The sequence below is a fragment of the Nelumbo nucifera genome, chromosome 1 (assembly GCF_055504915.1).
Source record: "Nelumbo nucifera cultivar China Antique chromosome 1, China Antique-T2T, whole genome shotgun sequence".
NCBI lineage: Eukaryota > Viridiplantae > Streptophyta > Magnoliopsida > Proteales > Nelumbonaceae > Nelumbo > Nelumbo nucifera.
The window spans coordinates 113,900,607-113,923,697 of NC_142649.1; the positions used below are offsets into that span (position 1 = coordinate 113,900,607).

At 36.1% G+C, this 23,091-nt stretch overlaps 2 protein-coding genes across 5 annotated transcripts in view; both read right to left on the reverse strand.

Moving 5' to 3' along the window:
- The window catches only part of LOC104588174 (alpha-1,6-mannosyl-glycoprotein 2-beta-N-acetylglucosaminyltransferase), a 66,980-nt gene extending 60,955 nt beyond the window's left edge, over nucleotides 1-6,025 (reverse strand). For both annotated transcript variants that reach the window (XM_010246010.3, XM_010246007.3), the window contains exons 1-2: nucleotides 5,804-6,025; nucleotides 4,712-4,929 (exon numbers count right to left, since the gene is read on the reverse strand). In XM_010246010.3, the coding sequence (XP_010244312.1) occupies nucleotides 4,712-4,929; nucleotides 5,804-5,822 (237 nt within the window). In that variant the 5' untranslated portion in view covers nucleotides 5,823-6,025. The remainder of the gene's footprint in view (nucleotides 1-4,711; nucleotides 4,930-5,803) is intronic.
- An 11,080-nt stretch (nucleotides 6,026-17,105) lies between these two features.
- On the reverse strand, nucleotides 17,106-21,678 carry LOC104588173 (uncharacterized). 3 transcript variants are annotated; one of them, XM_019196104.2, is made up of 5 exons: nucleotides 21,602-21,678; nucleotides 21,327-21,421; nucleotides 20,808-20,880; nucleotides 17,681-17,771; nucleotides 17,106-17,402 (listed from the first exon to the last, which is right to left on the reverse strand). In XM_019196104.2, the coding sequence occupies exons 2-4, from the start codon at nucleotides 21,409-21,411 to the stop codon at nucleotides 17,717-17,719; spliced, it is 213 nt and encodes a 70-aa protein (XP_019051649.1). In that variant the 5' UTR covers nucleotides 21,412-21,421; nucleotides 21,602-21,678; the 3' UTR covers nucleotides 17,106-17,402; nucleotides 17,681-17,716. The 3 variants fall into 3 exon arrangements, with proteins under 3 accessions (XP_019051649.1, XP_010244308.1, XP_088749031.1); XM_010246006.3 differs by lacking the exon at nucleotides 17,681-17,771; XM_088892905.1 differs by lacking the exon at nucleotides 17,681-17,771 and having other exon boundaries at nucleotides 20,800-20,880.
- Nucleotides 21,679-23,091: the final 1,413 nt, after the last annotated feature.

The following is a 23,091-nucleotide window of genomic DNA, read 5'->3' on the forward strand; positions in this document are numbered from 1 at the left end:
GATAGAGAAAGTCCAAGGATGCATATCTTTATATAACTATTTTACGCTTTCTTATAACAAGGCTGGCCAAACACAACAAGCAACCCAAACAAGAGAAAACCAGGAAAATGATCACCCACTACAGAGATGCATCTTGGCTCAACCAACATCTGACCTGGCAAATCTATCTGCTAAAAATTAGTTGATCTTAGTGAGAAGCTGAACAAGATTAGATCTTCACTTTGGCTGCTAAAGTCTTAGCTTCCTAAAGTAAAGCGGTAGAAGCAATGAGCCCTTCATCCATCAAATTACCGCCTATAAATCCCTTTACCTCCAAGCTATTGATGCTCAAGACCAGGAAAACATCAACCTCAAGTAGGGTATCTCCATTCAGGGGGTCCCATGACCTACAACAAACCCTGAGTGAACTTGAAGATTCTTTCCCAAGTCCCAAACTATGATCTGTTGAAATGGAAATGAGTATTTATGTCAACATGGAGACAGCATATCAAACACAGCAAGCACACCAAGTCTAGAAATGGGAACGCAATATATGTATTTAGGCAGTATATGTATACAAATAAATACATATACGCCTACATATATATACACAATTCACATGTCTTCCTAGATTGCTAACAAAGAAATGTTAAGTTACATTAAAGTAAGTAAACTATGGATTAGTTGCTTGAGACCTGCGGGCATTCAAATAGAGCCTTGTTTGGCAAATGGAAATGGAGGTATAGGGAGGAGAAGCAGGAACTCTGGGGGTTGAATTGGGAGTCTGTTCATCCCCATGAATCCCATGGATCAGGCATCATTATGAACCTCAATGAAGATTTTGCTCAGTTTACTTCATTTAAGGTAGGTAAATGGGTACTACATCTATTTTTGGAAGGACGATTGATGTGGGGCCCAACTTCTATGTGAGGCCTTCCTGGACTTGTTCTCATTGGCTGCCAATAAAAACTGTATAGTCAAAGACAGCTATGAACTGCTTGGGGACAGGCTGGTGTGGGTCCCAAGACTTAGAAGGAGCTTATATGACTGGGAAGTGGATAGATTCACCCAGATGCTTGAGCTGATTAGTCAATCCAATCCCAAGTGCCAAGCTGCAGACAGCAGGCTCAGGAAGGCTTCACCCTCAGGCTGCTTCTCTGTTAAATCCTTTTTTCAGTTATGATCCCATGTGGATGCTGCTACGGTTGACTGGCGTTGGATCTGGAAGACCAAAGCTCCTTCTAAACTGATTTTCTTTGTATTGACATCCATCCTTGAGAAGATTCCCACCAACAACCAGCTGAATGCTAGAGGCATGCAAATTGTGAACCTATGCCACCTGTGCAAAAGCCATGAAGAGTCTCCAGCACATATTGATCCATTGTGACTTCACCATACATTTCTCCCATCTTTTCAACAAAATTAGACCTCTGCCAGTGTTTTGAGCTTCTGCTCTTCTTGGTTTTCCACTGCTCTCAGTAAAAGAGGCCCCTTGCCCTTTGCTGGACAGTTTGGAAGGAGCACGACAGTAGAATTTTCCAAAACAAGGAATCTCCTCTTGAAGTTGTTATTAGCAAAGTGAAGAGATCCTTAATTTTTTTCAGCAGGTCTTCAAAAGGAGTTCAAGGGATGGGAACCTTAATTTTTTTGGCCCTGCCTTGGCTTTTGTGGATTCCATCATGTACAGCTCAGTATCCGCGTGCATGCTTTTAAGGGGCTTCTCCCTTATTAATAAAAGATTTTCACTTATTGAAAAAAGAAATAATAAAACAGAAAAAGGTTGCTTTATATTGGTATGCTTTTCTTTCTTTGAAAAGGTATTAGCATGGCTAATCACTCGGTAGCTTAGATGGTCACTCAGCATCCCTCTGAATATGGAGGCGTAGGATCAAACCTGCGCAGCTGCAGGCTCTCTGTGCAAAGGTCAGTGAACTTCATGTGCACCCTGCTTTGTCCCAACCCCTAATCCCCCTCTAATGTGTAATATGTAATACCAAAAAAAGAAAAGGTATTGAAATGGATATTCACATAAATAAGTTTAAGTACAGGGGTTTAAAATTTGAAACCATAAAGAGGCACTAATGTGAAAAGCCCTGTACCAAGCCACCGTATTGCAAAAAAGTTTTATATCCAGATATAAAGTTAGGCAATGTCACTTGAGACATCAATTTAAAATAAAAGAAAATAAGATAAAATAGGGCTCTACTCTCCTCTCTACAAAGGAAGCCCAAAAACAAGGGTTTTTCCATGATTTTCATTATATTAACAGGGAGAGACTAACTTTAACTCACCCAGCTGCAGAAAAGAACCCAAACCAATCAACACCAAAAACTAGGGTTCCCAACTTTTTCCCTTCAATTCTATTATCGCTCCTTTCTTCCATGATGTTTTTCCTTTTTTTCCCTTCTGTTTCTGTACACAGCATGTTCAGGTGTTTCCAAATCTGTGTCAGGTCCCCCAAATAATAGCTTCCAAGGGGTATCTACAATTACATCCCATCCCTGTATGCCCTTGATTTCCCAATATGCAGAACTAGAAATTTAGCTTAGCTACATCTTGTGTGGTGACCAACTCTGACATAAGCCTGTAGATACATGGTGCCAAACTACAATGATGACATCCATTGAAAAACCTCTAAACTCATATCTGTTATGGATCAAATTGGCAACCCTCACTTTATTGAAATTAATTAATCTCGCTGAACAACTATCCTCATCTAAGAATATTCTTTCTATGAATACAATATGCATTTATAAGAGAATATAAGGTTGCTACACGCTATGTATAAAAAGTTACACAACTTGTGTTTTATAATTAAAATACCAACTTGTTCAAACACGATACTATCCTACAATAACCATATCTTAGTAAACTGATGCAATACCTAGACATCGAAAAAACCAAACCTACAATACCTGGAAGGTGATGGGATAGTGAGAGGAAAATGGCACATTTTCTCACTTTTGATTTTGCATAGGAAACACACGTTGGAAATGGGAATGAGAATGGTGTAGAACACAATAGGAGCATCCACATGAGCCTAAGAATTATGGTCACGAAAATGGAGGGAAGCTTCCATCTGAAATGCTGGGAAGAATTAGACCAATAAGGCACAACAGTAGAGAAAATTAGGTTATGAATTTACGGGGGAAACATAGATATTGGATTATACAAATGCTAGATGACCTTAGCTGAACAGGATGCCCTTTCAGATAGCCCAGTCACGTGTTTCAAAGAAATGAAAAGAATAGATGCATCAAATGTCACAAGTGCCAACATGGTTAGCGTGTGTTTGCATTTGGAGTCATCATTTTATGATTCATGTTCATTAGTTCAGAGCCATAATGAGGATTTTAGCATCCCAACATCTTCGTGCAGCCTTCTCTTCCTTTAAAATTTATCAACCAAGTAAAGAGGGAAAAGAAGAAATATTCTGACAGCGCCAGCCTGACAATGTTGACATAGAGCCCCTTTAAAGAGCTAATCACCTTTATGGGCTGATGTTAGTGAAGGCCCATCAATCTCATACCAGCTGGTGGATATATCATGGAACAAGAAAAAACTTCTGCTAACATTAAGGGAAGGGATGACTCTGCATATCCTAATGTGCTGTCAGACTCTGAAGTCTGGCTAAGGGGTGTAACTTGGATCGGGTTGAGATGAGCATTTGTCAAATTTTGAAATGCCCCAGCCTGGACCCAAGCCCAATGTAGTTGAAAATCTTTAACTTGAGTTGTGGGCTGGTTGAAGAACCCTGGGGATGCTGTTTTGTGCTATAAGAACTAAATTAAGAAGATCAATTGGCTGACAAGGAATATGCCAGTTTCTATTCAGTGGGTGGAGATATCAGCAAATGCTTTGGCTGATGTGTTAGCCAAGCAAGGGGCAAATAGGGAAGAATTGTTCTGGGCTCAGCTGTGATTTCTGTACTCTTTCCCTAGTTTCTTTGCAATCTGTTAGGAGAAGCTGCAGCCTGCACCTCTCCAAGGGCTGTTGTATGAGATTATAAATCTGAATCAGTTTCTGAATTAATAATTCATTGTTGCTCATTGAAAAACCTGAACAACACCCAATTTGCATCTCAACTATGGATCAATTATGGCTACATGTGTAGGAAACAAACCAGATACTGTCCCCCCACACCCAACTCTCTTTTCTCATTCTGTCATTGTCTCAACCAAGATTTTTTTAACAGTGTCTTTTCAACACAGTTGTTTAATCTTCCCAGTCAGCTTTTATGTAAAAGCTGTGATTAGAAACATACCAACCTTCTCCATTAACATATTAACAATACCATATAGATTTAAAAAAATGAATCATCGAATATCTGAAATGACATTTTATAAACAACATTTATGAGTATCTAATTTCTAGCTTCTACAGGATATAAGCTCCATAAGAAGCTTGGGTAAAATATTTTCCATCATATCCATATAGATATAACTCTGAGTTAATAATTTTAGCTAAATGAACAAGTATAAGTTTGGTCATATGCGCCGTTACTTAAATTCACGGCATTGCCTTTTGTGTACCCAGAAATGCAGGTAATGGTTTATGCATATAAATACATAACTGGGAGAAAAAACTATGATCCTGAAAACATGTATGCATGTAGGAAGGCAATTATAAAACTGTTTAAGTTTAAACTAACAGCACAGAGAAATCTCATTATGTTTGGAGCAACTCGGTTTGCGTCTGGGACAAATAATGATAACAATAGCAATGGACTCACAGGCTCTAAAGGTCTAGGCATTTCTTGCTGTCCAACATTTGCTGTGCTTGGCATGTACCAGACGTGCAGTAGATCTGCAGATGAAACCTTTGTGGGATCAAGTGATCCAATCAGAGGGTTTGAAGCATACAGACCACCATCATTCCATCCATAACCTGTCCCTCCTCCAGCAACACCTTCTACTGGAGGCATGGTGACGTTCTGCTGATTCCCCTCTCCTGGGTAGAATAAAAAAATACATGTTAGATGGAGACATGTCAGCCCCTAGATCTACTCTAGCCTCACTTGAAAGGAGAAAAATAGGTGTAACATAAAACACAGAAAGTAAAGATGATATTTCAAAGGAAAAGAGACGTAAAGAAAATATCCACCACCGAGAAAATAAGAACGCAATTTACATAGAAGTATTTAAGAAGTAGAAGGAAACAATGCGAATTGCGATATTATATAATAAGCTCATCCGCATCATTGTCTTGGACAATGCATTGATTGGACATAAGTAAACGAGATGAATGGGACCACGAGGTGAAATTATAATATCAGTTTCAGCAATCCTTATGTGAGACCTGTCATTATATCAACTATATGATATCAGATAATTGAATGGGAAGATCCACTCTGTCAATATTTACCCATTATGTTGTCATCAGTTAAGTTTTCGCCTTCCAACAATTGAGTCCAACAAAGCTAAAACTCAAAATTGCTTTCTCAATTGGACACTAGCCTCAAAGTAGGCATCCATAAACTCCTAAAAGCATTTAGATAGTTGTACCTTGCGTCTCTCATTTTGAAAGCAAAAACACTAAGTTATAATCCGAAGCAGTAGAGGAACCCTAGAACTTGATAAATTTGATGGGGTCGTTTGATATTACTCCGAAAAAAAATATATATATATACATGTCGAAAAACAATCACGTTGCAGGATAAACAAAGAATCATTAAATTAAACCCCGCAACGGAGGAGAGCAAAGGGCAAAACCCTAAAGCTTGAAAGAAGTGAAGAACCCTCCAGAACCAGAGAAACTTGAATAGAACGAAACATACAATGAACTGATAATAAGAATATGGACAGTAAAAGTTGCAGACGATGACCTGTATTCTCCATATCCATCACCCTTTTTTCTTTCCTTCTCCGTGACCTTGTTCGGAGAGCTCTTCACTTTTCCAATGGTAAGATGATCGTTGGGGACTGGTTTCAGAACAATTAATTTGGATGGAGAAAGAACGCTCGGAATTTGTTGGTGTGTTCCGTGAGGACTGAGGAGGTGATTTTCAGGTGAAGCAAGATTCAAGAAAAATGTTGGCAGTCTCATCAGTGTAAAAAAGGCCGACATGTGGGGGCATTTGTTCCGATTGAATTGTTCAAATGACTGAAATACCCCTGGAGGCGTTGTTGTCTTCCAATCTCTGGCGCGGCAATAACTTGCCACGAGCGCCATTATTGAAGGACCAGGTCCCGCCATTGAATGGACCACCGATGACCGACCTCGTTTGTTTGTTTGTACTTTGCAGAGCAATTTTATTTGTATTGGCTGCGTTTGTTTCCAATGCAAATGCAAATATATAACCATGCATTTTTTTACTCATCCCAGTTCACAGTTCATGAGTGCAAAGTCGGTTCAAGAGTTAGTATGGCTTTTGCACTCTTCTCGTTTGTTTGGAATTTATATAAATCAGGGCACAAATTTGTTGTCATTTGTTTGAAATTAATGCAAACTATGAGAGCAAATATAAATGCTCTGACTATCTAGTGTGCTTTTTCCAATAATAACCACCATTCCTGTGCAAGAAATTTGGACCGTCCATTGTTACAACCATAGTGATAGCAAACGTGGATGTGAGCTTGGCCTAATATTGTTTGAGGCCAATTGGTCGAGCTTGCCAAAATGGTTACAATCTTGAGTCCACAATTCAGCTAGTGGTAGCTAATCCATACCGGTCTTTCATATATGAGAGGTTTCTTCTAGTAGAAATTAGCTTAAATTAGTGTGAAGGAATCCTTACAATTTTCATGCACGAGAGAGACATTTTTTTAATTGTATTGCAATCCTACACAAGAGCTTGCTTAAACAGTTAGAAGTTCCACACCATCGATTTTCTTTAAATCCAGGCTCGTACATAGACTTGTTTTCCGATCCATTATCCAATTCTGCATTGACTACATATGTGGGCAAATTAAGATGATGGGTTGGATCTCCCTCAAATTAAGATGATGTCGACTATATGGGTAGACCCATATTTTGTTGAATATCAGTCTATATATCTGCTCATATGATAACAAATATGAGAATGATAACTATATCACTCTATATCTGCTCATCTGTTGGATCTCCTTCCCATTCCTATTCAATCCATTCACATTTCATTCAAATATGAGATATTCTAACACACCCTAAACAATCCATCCACATTTCCTACTCAATCTCATATTTCATTGAAGGTACCGTCAGCCTTCAAACAATGATACTTGATAACAGTTTGCATTCACAATTACTAATCAATCCATTCATAAATCATTGAATGTTATGTCAGTCTTCAAACAAGGAGGCCTGATAAATATAAGTGACCTGCTAACAATTGATAAATATATAGTGATGAGATCAATTTATCTGATCCGATAATGAACACAGAGGATAGCTACATGAAAACAGATGATGAAATGTGGTTCCTGCTATAAGTGATCCATAGTAAATGATAAAATAAGATCTGATAATGATAATGATAAATGATCCAACATGTGGTTCCTACTCAATATAAGTGACCTGCTAATGATAATATGATAAAAAGGAATACATGAAAACAAGCCCATGACTATAAAAGAAGACAAAAAGCACACACACACACCCCTAGTGTTTAGTTTAGTTGCATTTAAATCATCTCTATCTCTCTCTTTCCCTCTCTCTCTCTCTCTCATATATGGTTCTATAACTAACTTCTCAAAGGAATATGTTGTATCCAGTTGTACTTCACAATACTTATAGTATACATCTTCAGCTTCTTCTCGACTGTTATATGAACAATAAGAATTCCCTCTGAACCTAGCAACTTACTTTTGACACTCGAGCCATGAATCATTCACACTTGGATTTCTCCCCTTGAACACAACATAGGATTTTTTCATCCTACACACCTCATCATTTTGACAAACTTATGTGAGTACATTGCAAAGCAACAAACAGATTATGACATACTACAAACAAAGAGATATAACAAGAAAGTTTCATTATATCAATAAGTCAAAAGTATCAGTGTATAAGTAAGTACTAAAAAGAGTGTTAAAAGCTACTATAGTTGCCATAGTTAATATGTTTTATTAGCAAGTGCACCAACCTAAGTTATAACAAAAAAGGGTAGAAATGTTAAAGTTCCATTGTCCAAACTTCATAATAAGAGAAGAGGTACTACTGCATTCCACCAAAACCAGTCATCTTAGATATGATGGATATGATCATTTGAGCCCTAAATGGCTTGTCCCTCGCAAGGAAAATCTTTGCTTCCTTATCAAGTTCACCTAGGTACCCAAAGACAGTGTTCCGGACTTGGATGTCATACCCTTCCAAGTCCATAACTTCCTTCCATAAACGGTTTAAGAAATCCATCTCAATCTCAACTGTAAGTGCAGATACAATTTTTTACATTGTAATATTCATTCTATCAATTGCATCAATAAAGTCCTGGTTGGGATTCGGTTTTGATCCATGCACTATTTCTTTTGAGCTTGAGGAACCTGCCCTCCGGTTGTTATTGGAGATTGATTAAGTGCCATCTTCACATATGAATTCATCAACAGTCAATGGGGTTGTTGCATCATCATTGAATTCAAGGTCATCCTCTTCAGCACCATCAACATCAGCATTACACTCAATCATGGACTCAAACCCTGCCATAGCCTTGTCACCCGTAGGCTGATCATTTCCCATAACTGTTTGCATTTCCTCAAACATCTCCATCACCCTGCCTTTAACACACAGTGCAAGTGGATTGACCTGCATTGTAGATGGCATCATTACCAGTTTCTCATTTTTAAACATTAATTAAAAAAAAACAAATATGCCATATTTACCTTGATGTAATCATCTCAAACAACTGGATCAACTATGATTTGATTATTGGATTCATTCCAGCTGAAGCCACTAGTCTCGAGCAGCTTATTGGCTTCTATGTATATGGGTTTTAATGTTCTCATTCTACTCTTAATATGGGGTGTTCTCATATCATTATTGAAGCGGGCAGTCATCTCCTTGCATACTGATGTGTATGCAAATGTCCAAAACCCCTTATCAATTTTATTGACCAATGCTACTTGGTCAGCAAGTAGCTCAATCAATGCCTTATCCATGGCATCATTCCATCTTACTTGTCGACTTCGATCACCTTTGCTGTGCATAGTTTGAGAGACAAACAACACATCATTTCCCTTATTGCCATCTTTCTTATTACTGATAGATGTTCCTATTGTATCTCTACTAGAGACTATCCCTAGCCAAAAGTATTCTATTTCATGCAGCAAACAAATAACACAGACATGTACATACATTATCATAAAGAAATATTGAAAATACCTTTAGTAATCAACAATATAAAAGTAAGCATGTGCAATACAGAAATATGGTGTTTAAACAATATTGCTGATATATTAAATTGTCTAACAAGTAAGTCATGGATATCTAATAAAACAAATAAATTGGACGTTTTAAACATTATAAGAACTGCAATCGATAAAAATTGGTTATAACAATGATGATGTGCAATTAATCCAAATACTACAACTCCTAATCATCTTCATAGTCTCCTCGAGTCTCGAAACATGTCTGACCCAATCTGGTCCCTAAATGTGGACCACCTTGCTAGTTCATTTCTTTGTAGCCTTGGTGCAAGAGAATCTGCATTAGCGCTTTCTTCCACAAATTCATCCCCATCGAATGTATTTTGCCTGTCTGCCTCACAGATCCATTATCGGGTGTACCAGTCAATCGATCATGTGGATCAACTCCCATGATATGGTTGTGAAGCACACAATAAGCAATCACAATCTTTACCTGCGTGTCAAAGTTAAAATGTTGTGTTGCATCAAGAATTGCCCAACGCTTATTCAGAACACTGAAAGCGCGTTCCACTGCATTTTTCAACGATGAATGTCTGTGGTTGAAAATCTCCCGAGGGGACTCCGGCAATCGCTCTTGTATCTCATTGAGGTGGTATCCATTGCCTTGATAAGGTGCTAGGAAGCCTGACATGTTTCTGTATCTGGCATCTACTAAGTAGTATTTTCCTATATTTCGTTGAGTGATCATTGGCAACAAGCAATTAGTTAAGACAATGGAGTCCACTTTTCGAGTATTAGAAAGGATGAAGTATCAATTTAAATTACCTTCTGGGACATGGAGTTTGCATTTCCTTCGCAATGAATCATATAGAACTGTGGCATCAGTGGCTGAACCTCCCACTCAACCAATACATAAGTGAATTTTAAATCGAATGTCACTACAACCATTACATTTTGTGTTGGTTTCCCCTTCCTACCACGAAACTTGCCTTGCTCCTCAACAGGCACTTTGCATGGGATATGGGTCACATCAATTGCGCCTATACAGTCCTACATGTAACTAAATTATGTTAATTTCATGATCTAGGGAGGTGTTAAGGTAAAAAGTGTAGTAATCTATTACATACCTTAAAATATAGCATAAACCAGGAATCATTCCTAATCTCCGGTGGTACTTGTTCTCCAGTAGGTTGTATAACCAACAAAAGGTACAATCTAAGTACAATACGCATGACTTTGTGGAAATACCAACTTACGGTCTCTTGTGAACGCCCGAAGGTAACATGTATGACACTATTCCTTTCATTATGCCCTATAGTGTGCAAAAACATTGCAACTTGCTCTTCGACAGATATGTTAATGGTTGGCCGAAGTCCACTATGGGTAACAAGTAAATGACAAAGGGAATCAAAACATGGATTTCTCATCCTAATATGAGATAAACAATATGAGTCACTACTAAATACAGTGTTGAGAAACACTCCCTTCCATAGGCTTCTGACCTCTCGCATCCTTCGACTGGCAGATTCAGTATACTGTTTGACGATGACAACCACTGCAAGATATGTCATAATGGAACTAATGGCCGCACTGGTCCGCCTACGCTTGGCTATAGTGTCATGTGTTACCTCCATGCTTGACTGACAAGTCAAAAGCGCCCATGAGAATTATCCAATATATTTATGAAAGGAATGGGTCGTTATAAAAGGAAAAAACAATGTTTAGAGTGCTATTACAATGAAAGCACTATTTAGAGCTGTAAATTTTGCACATTCAAGCTGTAAATCTTGCATCATAAGGTATCCCCCTTGCTGGATTCATGAGACTACCAAATTTGTGATCTCTATTAAGAATTGTCAGATAAAGTTCAAAACAATTATGAACTGCAATTTCAAGTTGTAGCTTATTAGCCTCTCCAAGAGTAGCCAATTGAGTTGGCTAAAGCCGATCATATATAAACCTTAGAATTGGTTGGGTCTGTGCAGATTGGCTTTATATAGGTTAGGGTTGGTTTCACCCTAGTTCTATCTAATCTTTACTGTGAGGGGAAAACTGAGTCATGCAACACTTATCCACTACATCTGATAAGTCAATGCTTATGTAGAAGTCTAACCATATATGATCAACCTCTATCCTCTAGAAGTAGAGTTATTTTTCGATTTGTTGTTGATTCTTCACTTGTAAATTGTATGATGTATGCAATATGGATAGACCCATATCAGTAGGATCTCAGTCTGTATCCTAAGAATAACCCTGTTAAAAAAGACACAGTCACAAACAGCAGAGTAGGTCCCCTAAGAATAACCCTATTAAAAAATTGGATGTACCACAACTAGCTTCAGTAGTAAGGAATTTTTACAAAGATAAAACCAGAGGAAAATGGGGAGTTCAGTTTAATCTTTGTCTTGCTTCCAGCTTGGCCTGAGAAGCAGGACAACTGCAGATTGTGTCTTGGGCCTAGTTTGGTTCATTACCAAGCTATCAAATTCAAGTATCATAGAATTTGAGTTTTTCGGTTATTCCTATCATGGCTACTATTATGTTTTCAGTATTCAAGTGAAGGTGCCAACAGTTACCTGCGTACCAGTGGACCCTTACTTTAAGTCCTTCAATCCTAAAATCTTCGAGATATAGATATCTTGGGACATATCTATGTTGGACCTTAATTTGTTGAGACATATCTGTGTAATGTTCCAACAAACAATAAGAATTGGCTCTATCCATGCCTCCCCTAGCCAAATTGGCAGCAAGTGGAACAAGATGTTTACATCAACAGCCAACCCACTCTAAACCTCCCCCTCCTTAATACTTCACCTTCATACACTAGATCCAAACATCAAAATCATATGAAGATAGAAAGGGATTTTTCTGATGCAATGGATTGGTATTAAAAAATGCATCTTATTTGGTAGGGGCTAGACTGTCTAGCTTTATAAAAATGCATAAGTTTCTCTGTCAAGGAGGTAAAGAAAGAAGAAAAGAGTAAATTGGTTGGTAATGTTTTCAGTAGTGTTGCTCCAAACTATGATCTGATGAATGATTTAATGAGTGTTGGATTACATAGATTGTGGAAAGATAGGTTAGATCCTTTATGAAGACCTAGATATGCATCATAAGTCCTTAATTTATAGTGGTGTATCCATTAGTTTGTTTACATATTTTTATATTTCTTACTTAATTTTTTTCAAGGTTGGTGTCCGAACTCAGTCCATTTCCTGTAATGGAATGGACTAGATGTTGCTGGTGGGATAGGTTAGCTTTGTGCAGCCATTTTGGTAGACAAATTAAAAGATTTATACAAAGGCTACAAAGAACATGCAGAGGAAAAAAACTATTCTTTGGGTTGTAGTGAAACAAAACATTGAACAAATTCTCAATTACCTTCCTAAAGTAACTCATGGGTTGTAGTGTTGTCAATGTACTTAGATAAAACTTGAACAAATTCTCAATAATCCAATGTTGCTAATATGATTAGATAAAACTTGAACAAATTCTCAATAACCCAGTGTTGCTAATGTGCTTAGATAAAACTTGATGCATTGTCATCCCAAATATCTAATTTATCATTGGCCCAAACTTTTCAATTTAATTTGGAAATAGTTGGGTACAAGGAACCATGAGTAAAGTTGCATGAACCAATTAAATACTGCATTATTTCTAGTATAAGTCAATTTAATATTGCATTATTTTGAACATTCAATCTCTCCATTCAATCCCTTAAAGAATGCATGGCATTAGAGCCCAATACCCTGGCTTGTCCACCAAATGAAGCCATCAGTTTGGAGATGCAAATCCTAATTGCAAGGTTCATGGTTAGTACTTAGTTTCATAATCTTTTATGTCACAAAAATTAGAACAAGGAAAAAGAAAGGCCCCATAGGGATCATTGACTAGTTGGTAGCAGAGATTGGATCACATATTCAAAGGCAAATATCATACATCATGGTTAGTACTTAGTTTCATAATCTTTTATGTCACAAAAATTAGAACAAGGAAAAAGAAAGGCCCCATAGGGGTCATTGACTAGTTGGTAGCAGAGATTGGATCACATATTCAAAGGCAAATATCATACATATACCTTCAAATGAAAATATCACATATTCAAGAAGATATCTTCATCAAACAAGAATGATAACATAAAAAATGATTAATTAGGAAGCAGAATAACAAATAAGAAGAATTTCACCATGCATGTACTTGATTGTTGAAGACAGAGCGGAAGATGTGTAAATTTGGCTAGGTCTGAGAAAGAATCGACAAAAAATGATGAAAACATTTATTAGTTGAAGCAAAATACCGGATCTGTGAAGCTCAAGACAGATCTAACATTACCTTGTGTAGATCGAAGTGAAGATCTTCAACCTCTTATCAGATCGGCAGGAACCTCGCAACCAGTCGACATAACAAAACACAAGTCAAAGAAAAAGCACAAGATACTGATTGCCGACCACCGACAACCATGCCTTGATCGGAAATGGAAGTGAGAAAGTACCGTTAGAAGGTGGTGGCGCAGCAGATTTCCTCTCACCCGGAACATCTATTTTTCTCACATGGTCGAAAGCAAATGCCTACCCTAATTACATCGTCAAGCGAAGAGAGCAAGATTGCATAAAAAAAATCGAGGCAATAATGCACTCTTCGTTCGATACATTCATGTCAGAAAATATAGTTTTGCACTCATTTTCGATACATATATGTATCGCAAACAAACGCTTGCAAACGCGAACCGGAGTACATAAATACCCCGGTTCGACGTTTGTATCGCAAACAAACACAGCCATTGGTGCAAACTACAAATGCATAGAAGTGGGAGCGTAAACTGATTTATGTGTGGAAATAGGGTGCAACATGGGTTGGCCCAACTTGAGTTAATGTTTTACACCACTTTGAAGTTAGGTTGACTCAAAATTTGACAAAAGTTCAATCCAAATTCGCACAAATTGTAACCATTCTGGCTGTGTTTGGTTGCACTGCAAGTAAATTTTGTATTGATGCAAATTTAAGGTAATGCAAATGATTTTGGGCCAAATTTTGATTTATTATTTCAAAATTTACCTTATTTTATTTGTAATACAAATGAAGTAAAATAAAACTTGAAACATAATGAAGTAAAACCCAAACCAAAATTAGACCGGAATTTGCTTTTTCATACATCTGTATTAGTGCAAGTAAGATTGCATTGCAACCAAACATAGAAAATACAAATATGTACAGTAAATACATGCAAAATAATAGAAAATACAGGTTTTACACTCTACATATTTGTATTTGTACTTCTTCCAAATTGGAACTAATGATGTCAAGTTGGATTTGGCACATGATTCACTTCTATCCAAATAAGGCACAGTTTGGAAAGAGTGTAAATACAAATATGTACAGTATAAATACATACAAAATACAAGATTTTGTAGGTTTTGTACTATACTCCTTCCAAACTGAGTAAACTATGTTTGGTGTGAAAGAAAAAGGTAGGAAATTTTCCTTCCTTTCAAACCAAATACACCCTAAATGATTTAATCCCAATTTGACCAAGCTATCGCCCCTTCCCATATATAATACACAGGAACGCCAATTTTCCTTGTCTCACCAAGTATCTTGCCTCTCCAACCCCATGGGGCTAAGGATAGGGATGGGGAGTGAAGTCCCCATCCCATCCCAACCTGGAATATATATATATATATATATATGTATGTATGTGTCATTTACTAAAACACCCCTATAGTTCCATGAATTTACTAAAGCATCCCCTATAGTTTGCAATCAATTTACTTAATCAACCTTCTATTAGATGATAGTGGAAAATTATAGTTTTAACCCTAACATCCATTCAAATAAATTTAATTAAAAGAAAATAAAAAATAAAAATACCATTTTTGCCCCTAATAAAACATGGACAACCACTTTATTTGGTCAATTTTGTTTTCTATACAAAAAAGTGTTAGGACTACTTTTGGAATAAACAACCATCGGTCCATGCCCTTGAACATTTTCCACTTTGTTTAGGTGATCATGTTTCTATTTTCATATGGCAAAACAAATAATTTTTAATGAAAGGTCGATTAAGTAAATAGGTTGCAAACTATAAGGGGTGTTATAGTAAATGACCATATATATATATATATATACAAGGTTCTAAATGTCGATACGCCCAATATGCTAGTAGGGGCGTATCAGGTAGTATCGAACCTTTTTTTTTATTTTTTCAAAACCGGTTCAGGGGGCCGATTTAAGGCTCCTCCACCCCCTGAATCAGTCAAAACCCCAATCAAAATATCGATACGCCCGATACGTCGATAAGGGTGTATCGAGCGAATCGATACTATTTTTTTATGTTTTTTTTTTAATTTTTTTCACAGCTAGTTCAGGGGGGCCGATTTAAGACTCTTCCACCCCCTGAACCAGTCAAACTCTCGATGCACCCACTATAAAAATGTATCAGAGGGGTCCCGGAACGATATGTATCAACCGATACTTTAAACCTTATATATATATATATATATATATATATATATATAGAAATTCCAAACATGGTAAAAATTTTAATTCTCAAGCAATTCTTCTTTAAAAAGAATGGAACCTTTACATTTGCTAGAAACTTGAAAGCTTATTGTTTTTTTAATTTGACTTCAATCTCTTCATCAATTATTATTTATCTATTTATTTATTTTGCTTTACAACGCTACACAAGGGAGTTTACATCAATGTCCACACAGCACATTCCAACCATGTATTGGAAACATCTCCCATTAAGTAATGTTCTCAATGCACGCTCAGATGTACATGTGGGGCACTGATGTGATCTAAGGGGTAGCATATCCCCACCCCGGATTAGATCCCAAGTGTCCACTAGAGCCAGCCAGAGACTTTACCAACTTGTCAGTTAGCAGTTGGCACCTTGTCAATGTCAACTTGTTTCATAAAATGAGAAAATATTGGAACCAGATGGTGCAAGTGTAGCACCTTGTTTCATAATTGAAACATGCAAGCTTTAATCATCTATGAAGACCTATGATCCCTAACCCCAAAATTGGCTGAATATTCAGTAGGCCAAGGCCTACAATTGATTGGGTCTCAGCAGCGAGAAGCCTACACACACAACGTACAAAGAGAGGAAAGCTTGAATCCGATACTACACTCTTACATTCAAATGACATCAAACCATTTTATCCACCATGGATTCAATAGTTTTCAAGTTAAGTTCTACTATAACCCGTCAAATTTTGAAGAGACTTGCTATGGGATCACTTTCGTAACTGATCATTGGTCATAATTAAGTGATGGGTTCCGACTTCCGAGTCCTGAGTCCCGACTATCCGGCTTCTGGACATGTGGAATTTACAGGCCACATATATAGTTTCACTGTTTCACAGTTTCATCGCTCTTGTCATTCAGGCAATTAGGCCTAGGACATTGGCATAAATTGATTAATAGAACTGGTTAATTGAATTGAATTTATAAATAAATTTCTGTGCATAAATTCCAGCAATAAAAACCATGATTCCTAGTTCCTATAGCTTTCGAGTAAGAATCGGCCCCCAAACCCACAACAAACCATTTATATTAAGTAGAGCTTCCAGTAGTATTCAAGTGTCCAAATCCAACTACGGACAAGAAACCATTTGATTAAACCGAATACAGATCTCAAAAATTAGATACATTTACAATCAATATTCCGATCGAATTTGGCTTCACCCAATTCGATCCGATTGAAGATCAGGTCTAACAATCAAAATCTGCCATCCAGAGTATACCTCTGATGTAAATTAAGCCTTGGTCAAGTAAATGATCCCAACACAGAACGAAAAGGAGAAAAGAGGAAAGAAAGGAAAAGAAAACCCCAGTCTAAAATTGTCAATATTCAATAGCACGCCAAGAATCAGATTGATTTTAGAACCCACTGCAACACCAGAAACATGGTATAACATTTTAAAGAAAACTAGAGTAGTTTAGAGAGGCATATTAAAAAGGCATCCCCAATGAAAGGGATTTGATGTACAAAAGGGCATAAATGAATGCCACAACACCAAGAAACTTCTATTCATACAAATTGTGATAAAAGTATTACTTAACGTTTTTTTTCTTCCGTAGAATCCTTGTCCACCAGGATGTTAATTTGTGCCAATCCCAAGCTTAACCCTAAGATGGCTGGGGGACAAAAAACAGTCAGTTGATGTTACTATGCACTACCGGTAAGTACATGACAACAATAAACTAGATAAACATCATAGTTGGGATATGTAATCGTGATGGTGCTTGATAATTCAAGTTCACTAGAATACAACAAAGTTTTACTACCGAAAGAAACTAAGATATCAAAACCAGAAATATTTAAACACATTAAGTCGATGGAATTCTCTAGCAGGAACTGATTAATGTCATGGCATGGAACACTAATGGTCATAAATCCAACCAAAATGTTTTACCTGGCTAATCCAGGCAATTCATTCCAGAACACATTGTCATACAAAATGTCCCATGTATCTTTTCCAATAGATATTGCATAATGCTGCATCACTGCTTAAGGGGTGGGTGGAGAATGCAAGTCCATAACAAAAATAAGTACAGCAATTAAAAGAGAATAGACAACAAAAAATAGCGAAAAAAAAGTACAGCCAGATTACATTTTATAACCAGCGTTCCTATTTTTATTTTGTTTCATCCTTGCATTTTTGCTTTCTCTGATGGTTAGTGAAATTTGTTATCTAAAAAAGGAAAAGAACACCAATTTCCCAAAAAGATATCTGAGTTTATTTCACCATTCCCTCCTTTTTGATGCATGACAATTGACAGGCTCACGAGGCAAATGCAAGGTACCTAAAGAGTTCTTTAAGGTGTTTGAGTAAGAAAGAAATGGTCAAAATAAAACCATGAAAAAACTCAGTACTCATCGATCAGAAAATAGAATTTTCCTTTCCTGAGATAAGAAAAGAATCTGTTTGTGTCTGCAACCACTGAAGTTGTCTTGATTTTGAATGGAAAATGCAAAGTGGAAGACCTATTTTTTACTTAAACCATTCTCAAGCATTCATTACCATCTTACAGTTCTTTTCTCCATGGTAAAATAACTCCAATAACTAATGACCAAAGAAAAAATGTTTTAGATTGCTTTCTATATATTCTCCCAAATGTAGTATCTCAAAAATAGGGATGACCATGGGCTAGGCCCAGTCACACAGCCCGAAAATTTCCATGCCAGAATATAAATGACCACCCCTATTTGAAAGTCTAAAACTCCCAAATTTAACAATAAAGATACTCAGGCAAAAAAAGTTATAAAGAAAAAGACCAATGGTCCTAGCTAACTGGGGTCTTGGGAGAGGTTGGCTGGATATGGATCTAACCTCTGGCATTTTTAGCATGAAATAGCTTCTTTGTCATTTTTAGCAAAAATTATCAAGAGCAAAGGTAAAAATCACTATTTGCTTAGATTTGATAGATCCAATTAATCAAGACAAAAACGCCCAAAGCACAGACCAAAGAGTGAAAGCAGAAGCAGGACCTAAAACATTTTTTTTTCAATCAGCAATAAAGCATGACCTAAAACATGAGAGCACCAAAATTAAAAATAATTAGCATTGGAGTTTGAAGAGCAGTTGGACATACATATAGACATGTACTATATCAACTTTATTAAAAAAGTATATTTATCAGTTTAAAACCATTTCAACTCTTAATTAATACTAAAACAACAAACAACCCAACTAGGAAAGAAAATTTCCATTACAAGTGAGAGTGTAGAGGGGCTGAGAGATAGCAGACATGTATCTCCTAAAATCATGTGTGACATGTGAGAGAGAAGTTTTTTTTTGGGTACCTGAAATCAAGGATGAGTGACAGTGGAGGTTTTCTTTTAGGCTATGTTTGGTTTGAAGGAAAAGGTAGAGAGAAACCTTTACAAATCTTGTATAGGTTTCTTTACCTTTCCCTTCCTTTCCTTACCTTTTCCTTCAAACCAAATATAACCTTAGTTCCTAATACCAAAGATGGTTAGAGATTTAAATGGTGCATCTGGAAGTATCAAACCTACTTTTAAACAAATATGTGTGCAAAACATGCTCTGATAATTTTAGAGAGTATTAATTAAGGTTGTTTTCCTGGGAGAATGTGAATCCATTCACTAAGGCTAGAACGTCACCCAATTTGCACAGATTGGGACTGCAGATCCATTTCTTATAGAAGCTGCTCAGTGTTTTTGAGAATCCATCTTTTCGAATCCATTTGTACTAAAGAAATACATCTAGAGTTTTCAAGTTCTATTATAGAAGTTGCTCAGATGCTTTTTGAGAATCCGTCTTTTTAAATCCATATGTACTGAAGAAATACATCTCTGATCACAATCTAAAGGGGTACAGTCATTTTCATGAACTATGGGAGTGGTTTGCTACATAGCCCAATAAGGGAGCATTATTTTTTAATCCAACTCAACAAAGCCTTATCCAAACTATATAGGGTTGGCTCTATAAATGGATACCTTTGTTAAGGCTAGACCAGATACTGCTTTTGGCTATCCCAAGTCTTGGGAGGGCTGGACTGGATATGGACCTAGCCTGTGGCATTTTTAGCATGTATATGCATATATAAAACCTTTTTTTATTGGAAATGGCATATGCATATGTATAACCTTAAATGAGAAAATGTAGTTAGTTTCTCATTTTGCATTGAAATGAAGAAACAGGACCATTTTCAAGAAATGAGGCTTGTATCAAATAATAGGAGATACTCAGAAAAGTTAACTTTTGTACACAATTCTGTTTCTTTTCATGAACCACTTCAATGAATTTCACAGTTTCCTAGAATATAACGATTATTCATCCAATATCATAATAAATTTCACATTTATGAAAATACCGCAAAGAAAACCAAAGAACTGCAATAATACATAGGTGAGGACAACCAAGCATAGAAGATGGATGAAACAATCATGTGTGGTTTTGTTAAATGTTTGCCTTTATTTAGCACTTGTATATGCATGTTCAAAAAGAAATCAGGTTACTAGTATATGATGGAGGAAGTCCACGTAACTACTAAGACTGGTAGGAGTTGACAGCTTGACCGACTTCTATAAAACAGCTAAGCTGATGCAGGCAGGTAGTGCCTGATAAAATGGAAAACTGAATCTTGACTCTGATGAATGCAAATAGTGCAAAATACAATTCACAATAGAATAGCAAACAAAAATTTGGGATAAGGATTTGGTGTGTTGAGAATAACAGGTAACAAATAACATTCCCTTCTTCGTGGAATGACATTATCAATACAAGCCTGAATTGTAATATAAGGAACAAGTGGACAAGGCATAAGCCATAAAGTCATAAATAACAGAAATTGGTCAGTTTATATCCATGAGGAGAAATTTAGAACTGTTTTTTTTTTCATGAGGAGAAATTAAAAACTGTTCCAAGAAAAAACATAAATATCATTCACAAACCAATAGTTGGTTCAATTTTAGACAAAAAGCGGTTTAGTTTGGCAGCATAGTAAACATATGTACATCTAACATCTGAAAACGGAAAGGAAACCAGGAAGAAAGCACAAACATTACCACATTACCTTCGATAAAACTCAGCTGCAGATCGTGATCCATTGTAGCAAATAAACCATAGCAACACGATCATCAATGTATCTATTAAAGTTAAGAAGCTACAAACACTACATACTAAGATATCCCCAGAAATTTATGAATTTTCTTCTCACTGTTATTACTTTTAGACCCCAGAAATGTATTAATTAAACTTTAATTAGGTTTGCAAATTTAAAATCTCCATCAATAAAAGAATGAACTGTAACTAAGAGAGAGTATTGTAAGTAATTTACCAAAAAGAGTAAATGCAATACCAAATTAAAAAACTCACACAATTTATAGTTTCAGATTTTTAGTGCAAGTAAATCATTTCAAAACCGCAAACTTTCTAACCAAGGCCTCTTATTAAAAATATGAGGAGCAGTTGAATCCTTATTCCAGCAAAACCCTGGATTCGAATGAAAAAGAAAAAAAAAAAAAAAAAAAACAAACAAAAGAAAAAAGAGAAGGAAATCGAAACTTTTGGAAATAAAAAGGAAGAAGGATACTGATCAGGTAACGTTCCCACCAATCCAACATGTACAGACCGAAGGTAACATTATAAAGGTAGATCTTGCGCTGAATCCAGTTCATTACTCCAAATCTACCAAAAGACATAAAAACAAGCAGAAATCTTAGTAAGGATCTGCTAACGGAGAGACAAGCATACGCTGAAATTTTATAAAACAATTATCTGAAGGCATAAATAAGAGGAAAATATCAGGAGCGATAAGATCTATGCTTAAGAAAGATTGAATTAGAGACGGAAGAAAAAACCTCTTACCTTTTGTTTTCGCTGCTAGAAAATCTCTTGCAGCTTTCTCTTGCAACGTCGTCTCGCGGCTGACGAGTCTTGCCCAATAATTTATATATTAGTAGGGACCCGTGCGATGCACGAAAAAATATGAATAATTTAATAATTTATTTTTCATTTAATGTTGATTTATAAAAAAATAATTATTGTTAATTGAATATGAACAAATATTTTTTAATAAATTTAATTTTATTAATAATTTGTAGTAACTAATAAATTTATTCATTTTATTATTTTTAAATAAAATTTTGATTAATTTTAAATAAATAAAATTAGTTATAAAAGCTAACACTTTTATTAATTATACTAATGATTAACAATTATATAGGAATGACAATGGGGAGGGTTCAGGGCAGGGCACCCCATCCCCGCTCTGTCCTCAATGTCACGCGAGTTTAGGGCAAGGTAACCACTCCTCAATGTCCTCAATGTTGGGCGAGTTTAGGGGCAAGGCACTCCACTCCTCATCAAGGATGGAGAATCCTCGAATTCCCCTGCCTCGTTCCCATTATTAGGCGGGTTCAAGTAGAGGTGTAAATTGGGTCATGCTGGGCAAAGCACCCCAGTCCATGACACACACCAAGCCAAGCTCAAGGCAAGGCACCCACTCCTCGTCCAAGGTTTTTAAAATTGAACCAAATAGGGAAATGTTCTAGGGTCAAACGGTATGACTGTTTGGTCTAAACGGATGAATCGCTCTGACAAAAAAAATAAAAAAAGGCAAAAAAATGTTGTCTGGGTTGATGGTTCAACCGCCCAGGTCAGTGGTTCACTAAACAAATAAACGGTTTTTGGACAAAAAGCGGTTTTGAGGTGAAACGGTGTCTGGTTCCCAATTTTTCCGGTCTAACCATCTGGTTTGATCCAATTTTAAAAACACTGTCCCCGCCAACCCAATATTCAATTTGATGATAGAAATGATCAAAAGGATATATATTGAGTATCAACCACATGGTTAATTTCTAAAAGTACACTAAAGTGTCTTTAATATTCAAAAATGTAATTTTATGAAAAATTTGGAAATTTTATTGTATTTGTGTAATTTTGAAAATTTATTAAATTTTATTTAAATTTTTATTAAATAATTTATTTTCTTTTTAAATGGTTTACTTACAAAATTATACTAATTTATCTTATAATTTTGAATATAAACTAACCAATAATTTCCTTTTTCTAATATTATACTAATTTATCTTAATACTTTGTGTAATTATTTGTTCAAATTATAGTTTTCCATTTCCCATAGTCATTTATCTTTAATAATTTTCAATAATTTGCAATGAAAATTACATAATTTTTCAATGGTTTTCCAAAATCTATCAAATGTAATAAATTTTCCTAAAATTTCCAAAATATTTAATAATTTTCAATAATTATTTAATTCATCTTAAATAAACTTTCAAATACTTTATATCTTTTAACTAGCGGAGTGGCCCTCCTTCACAGGGGCTGGAATGGAA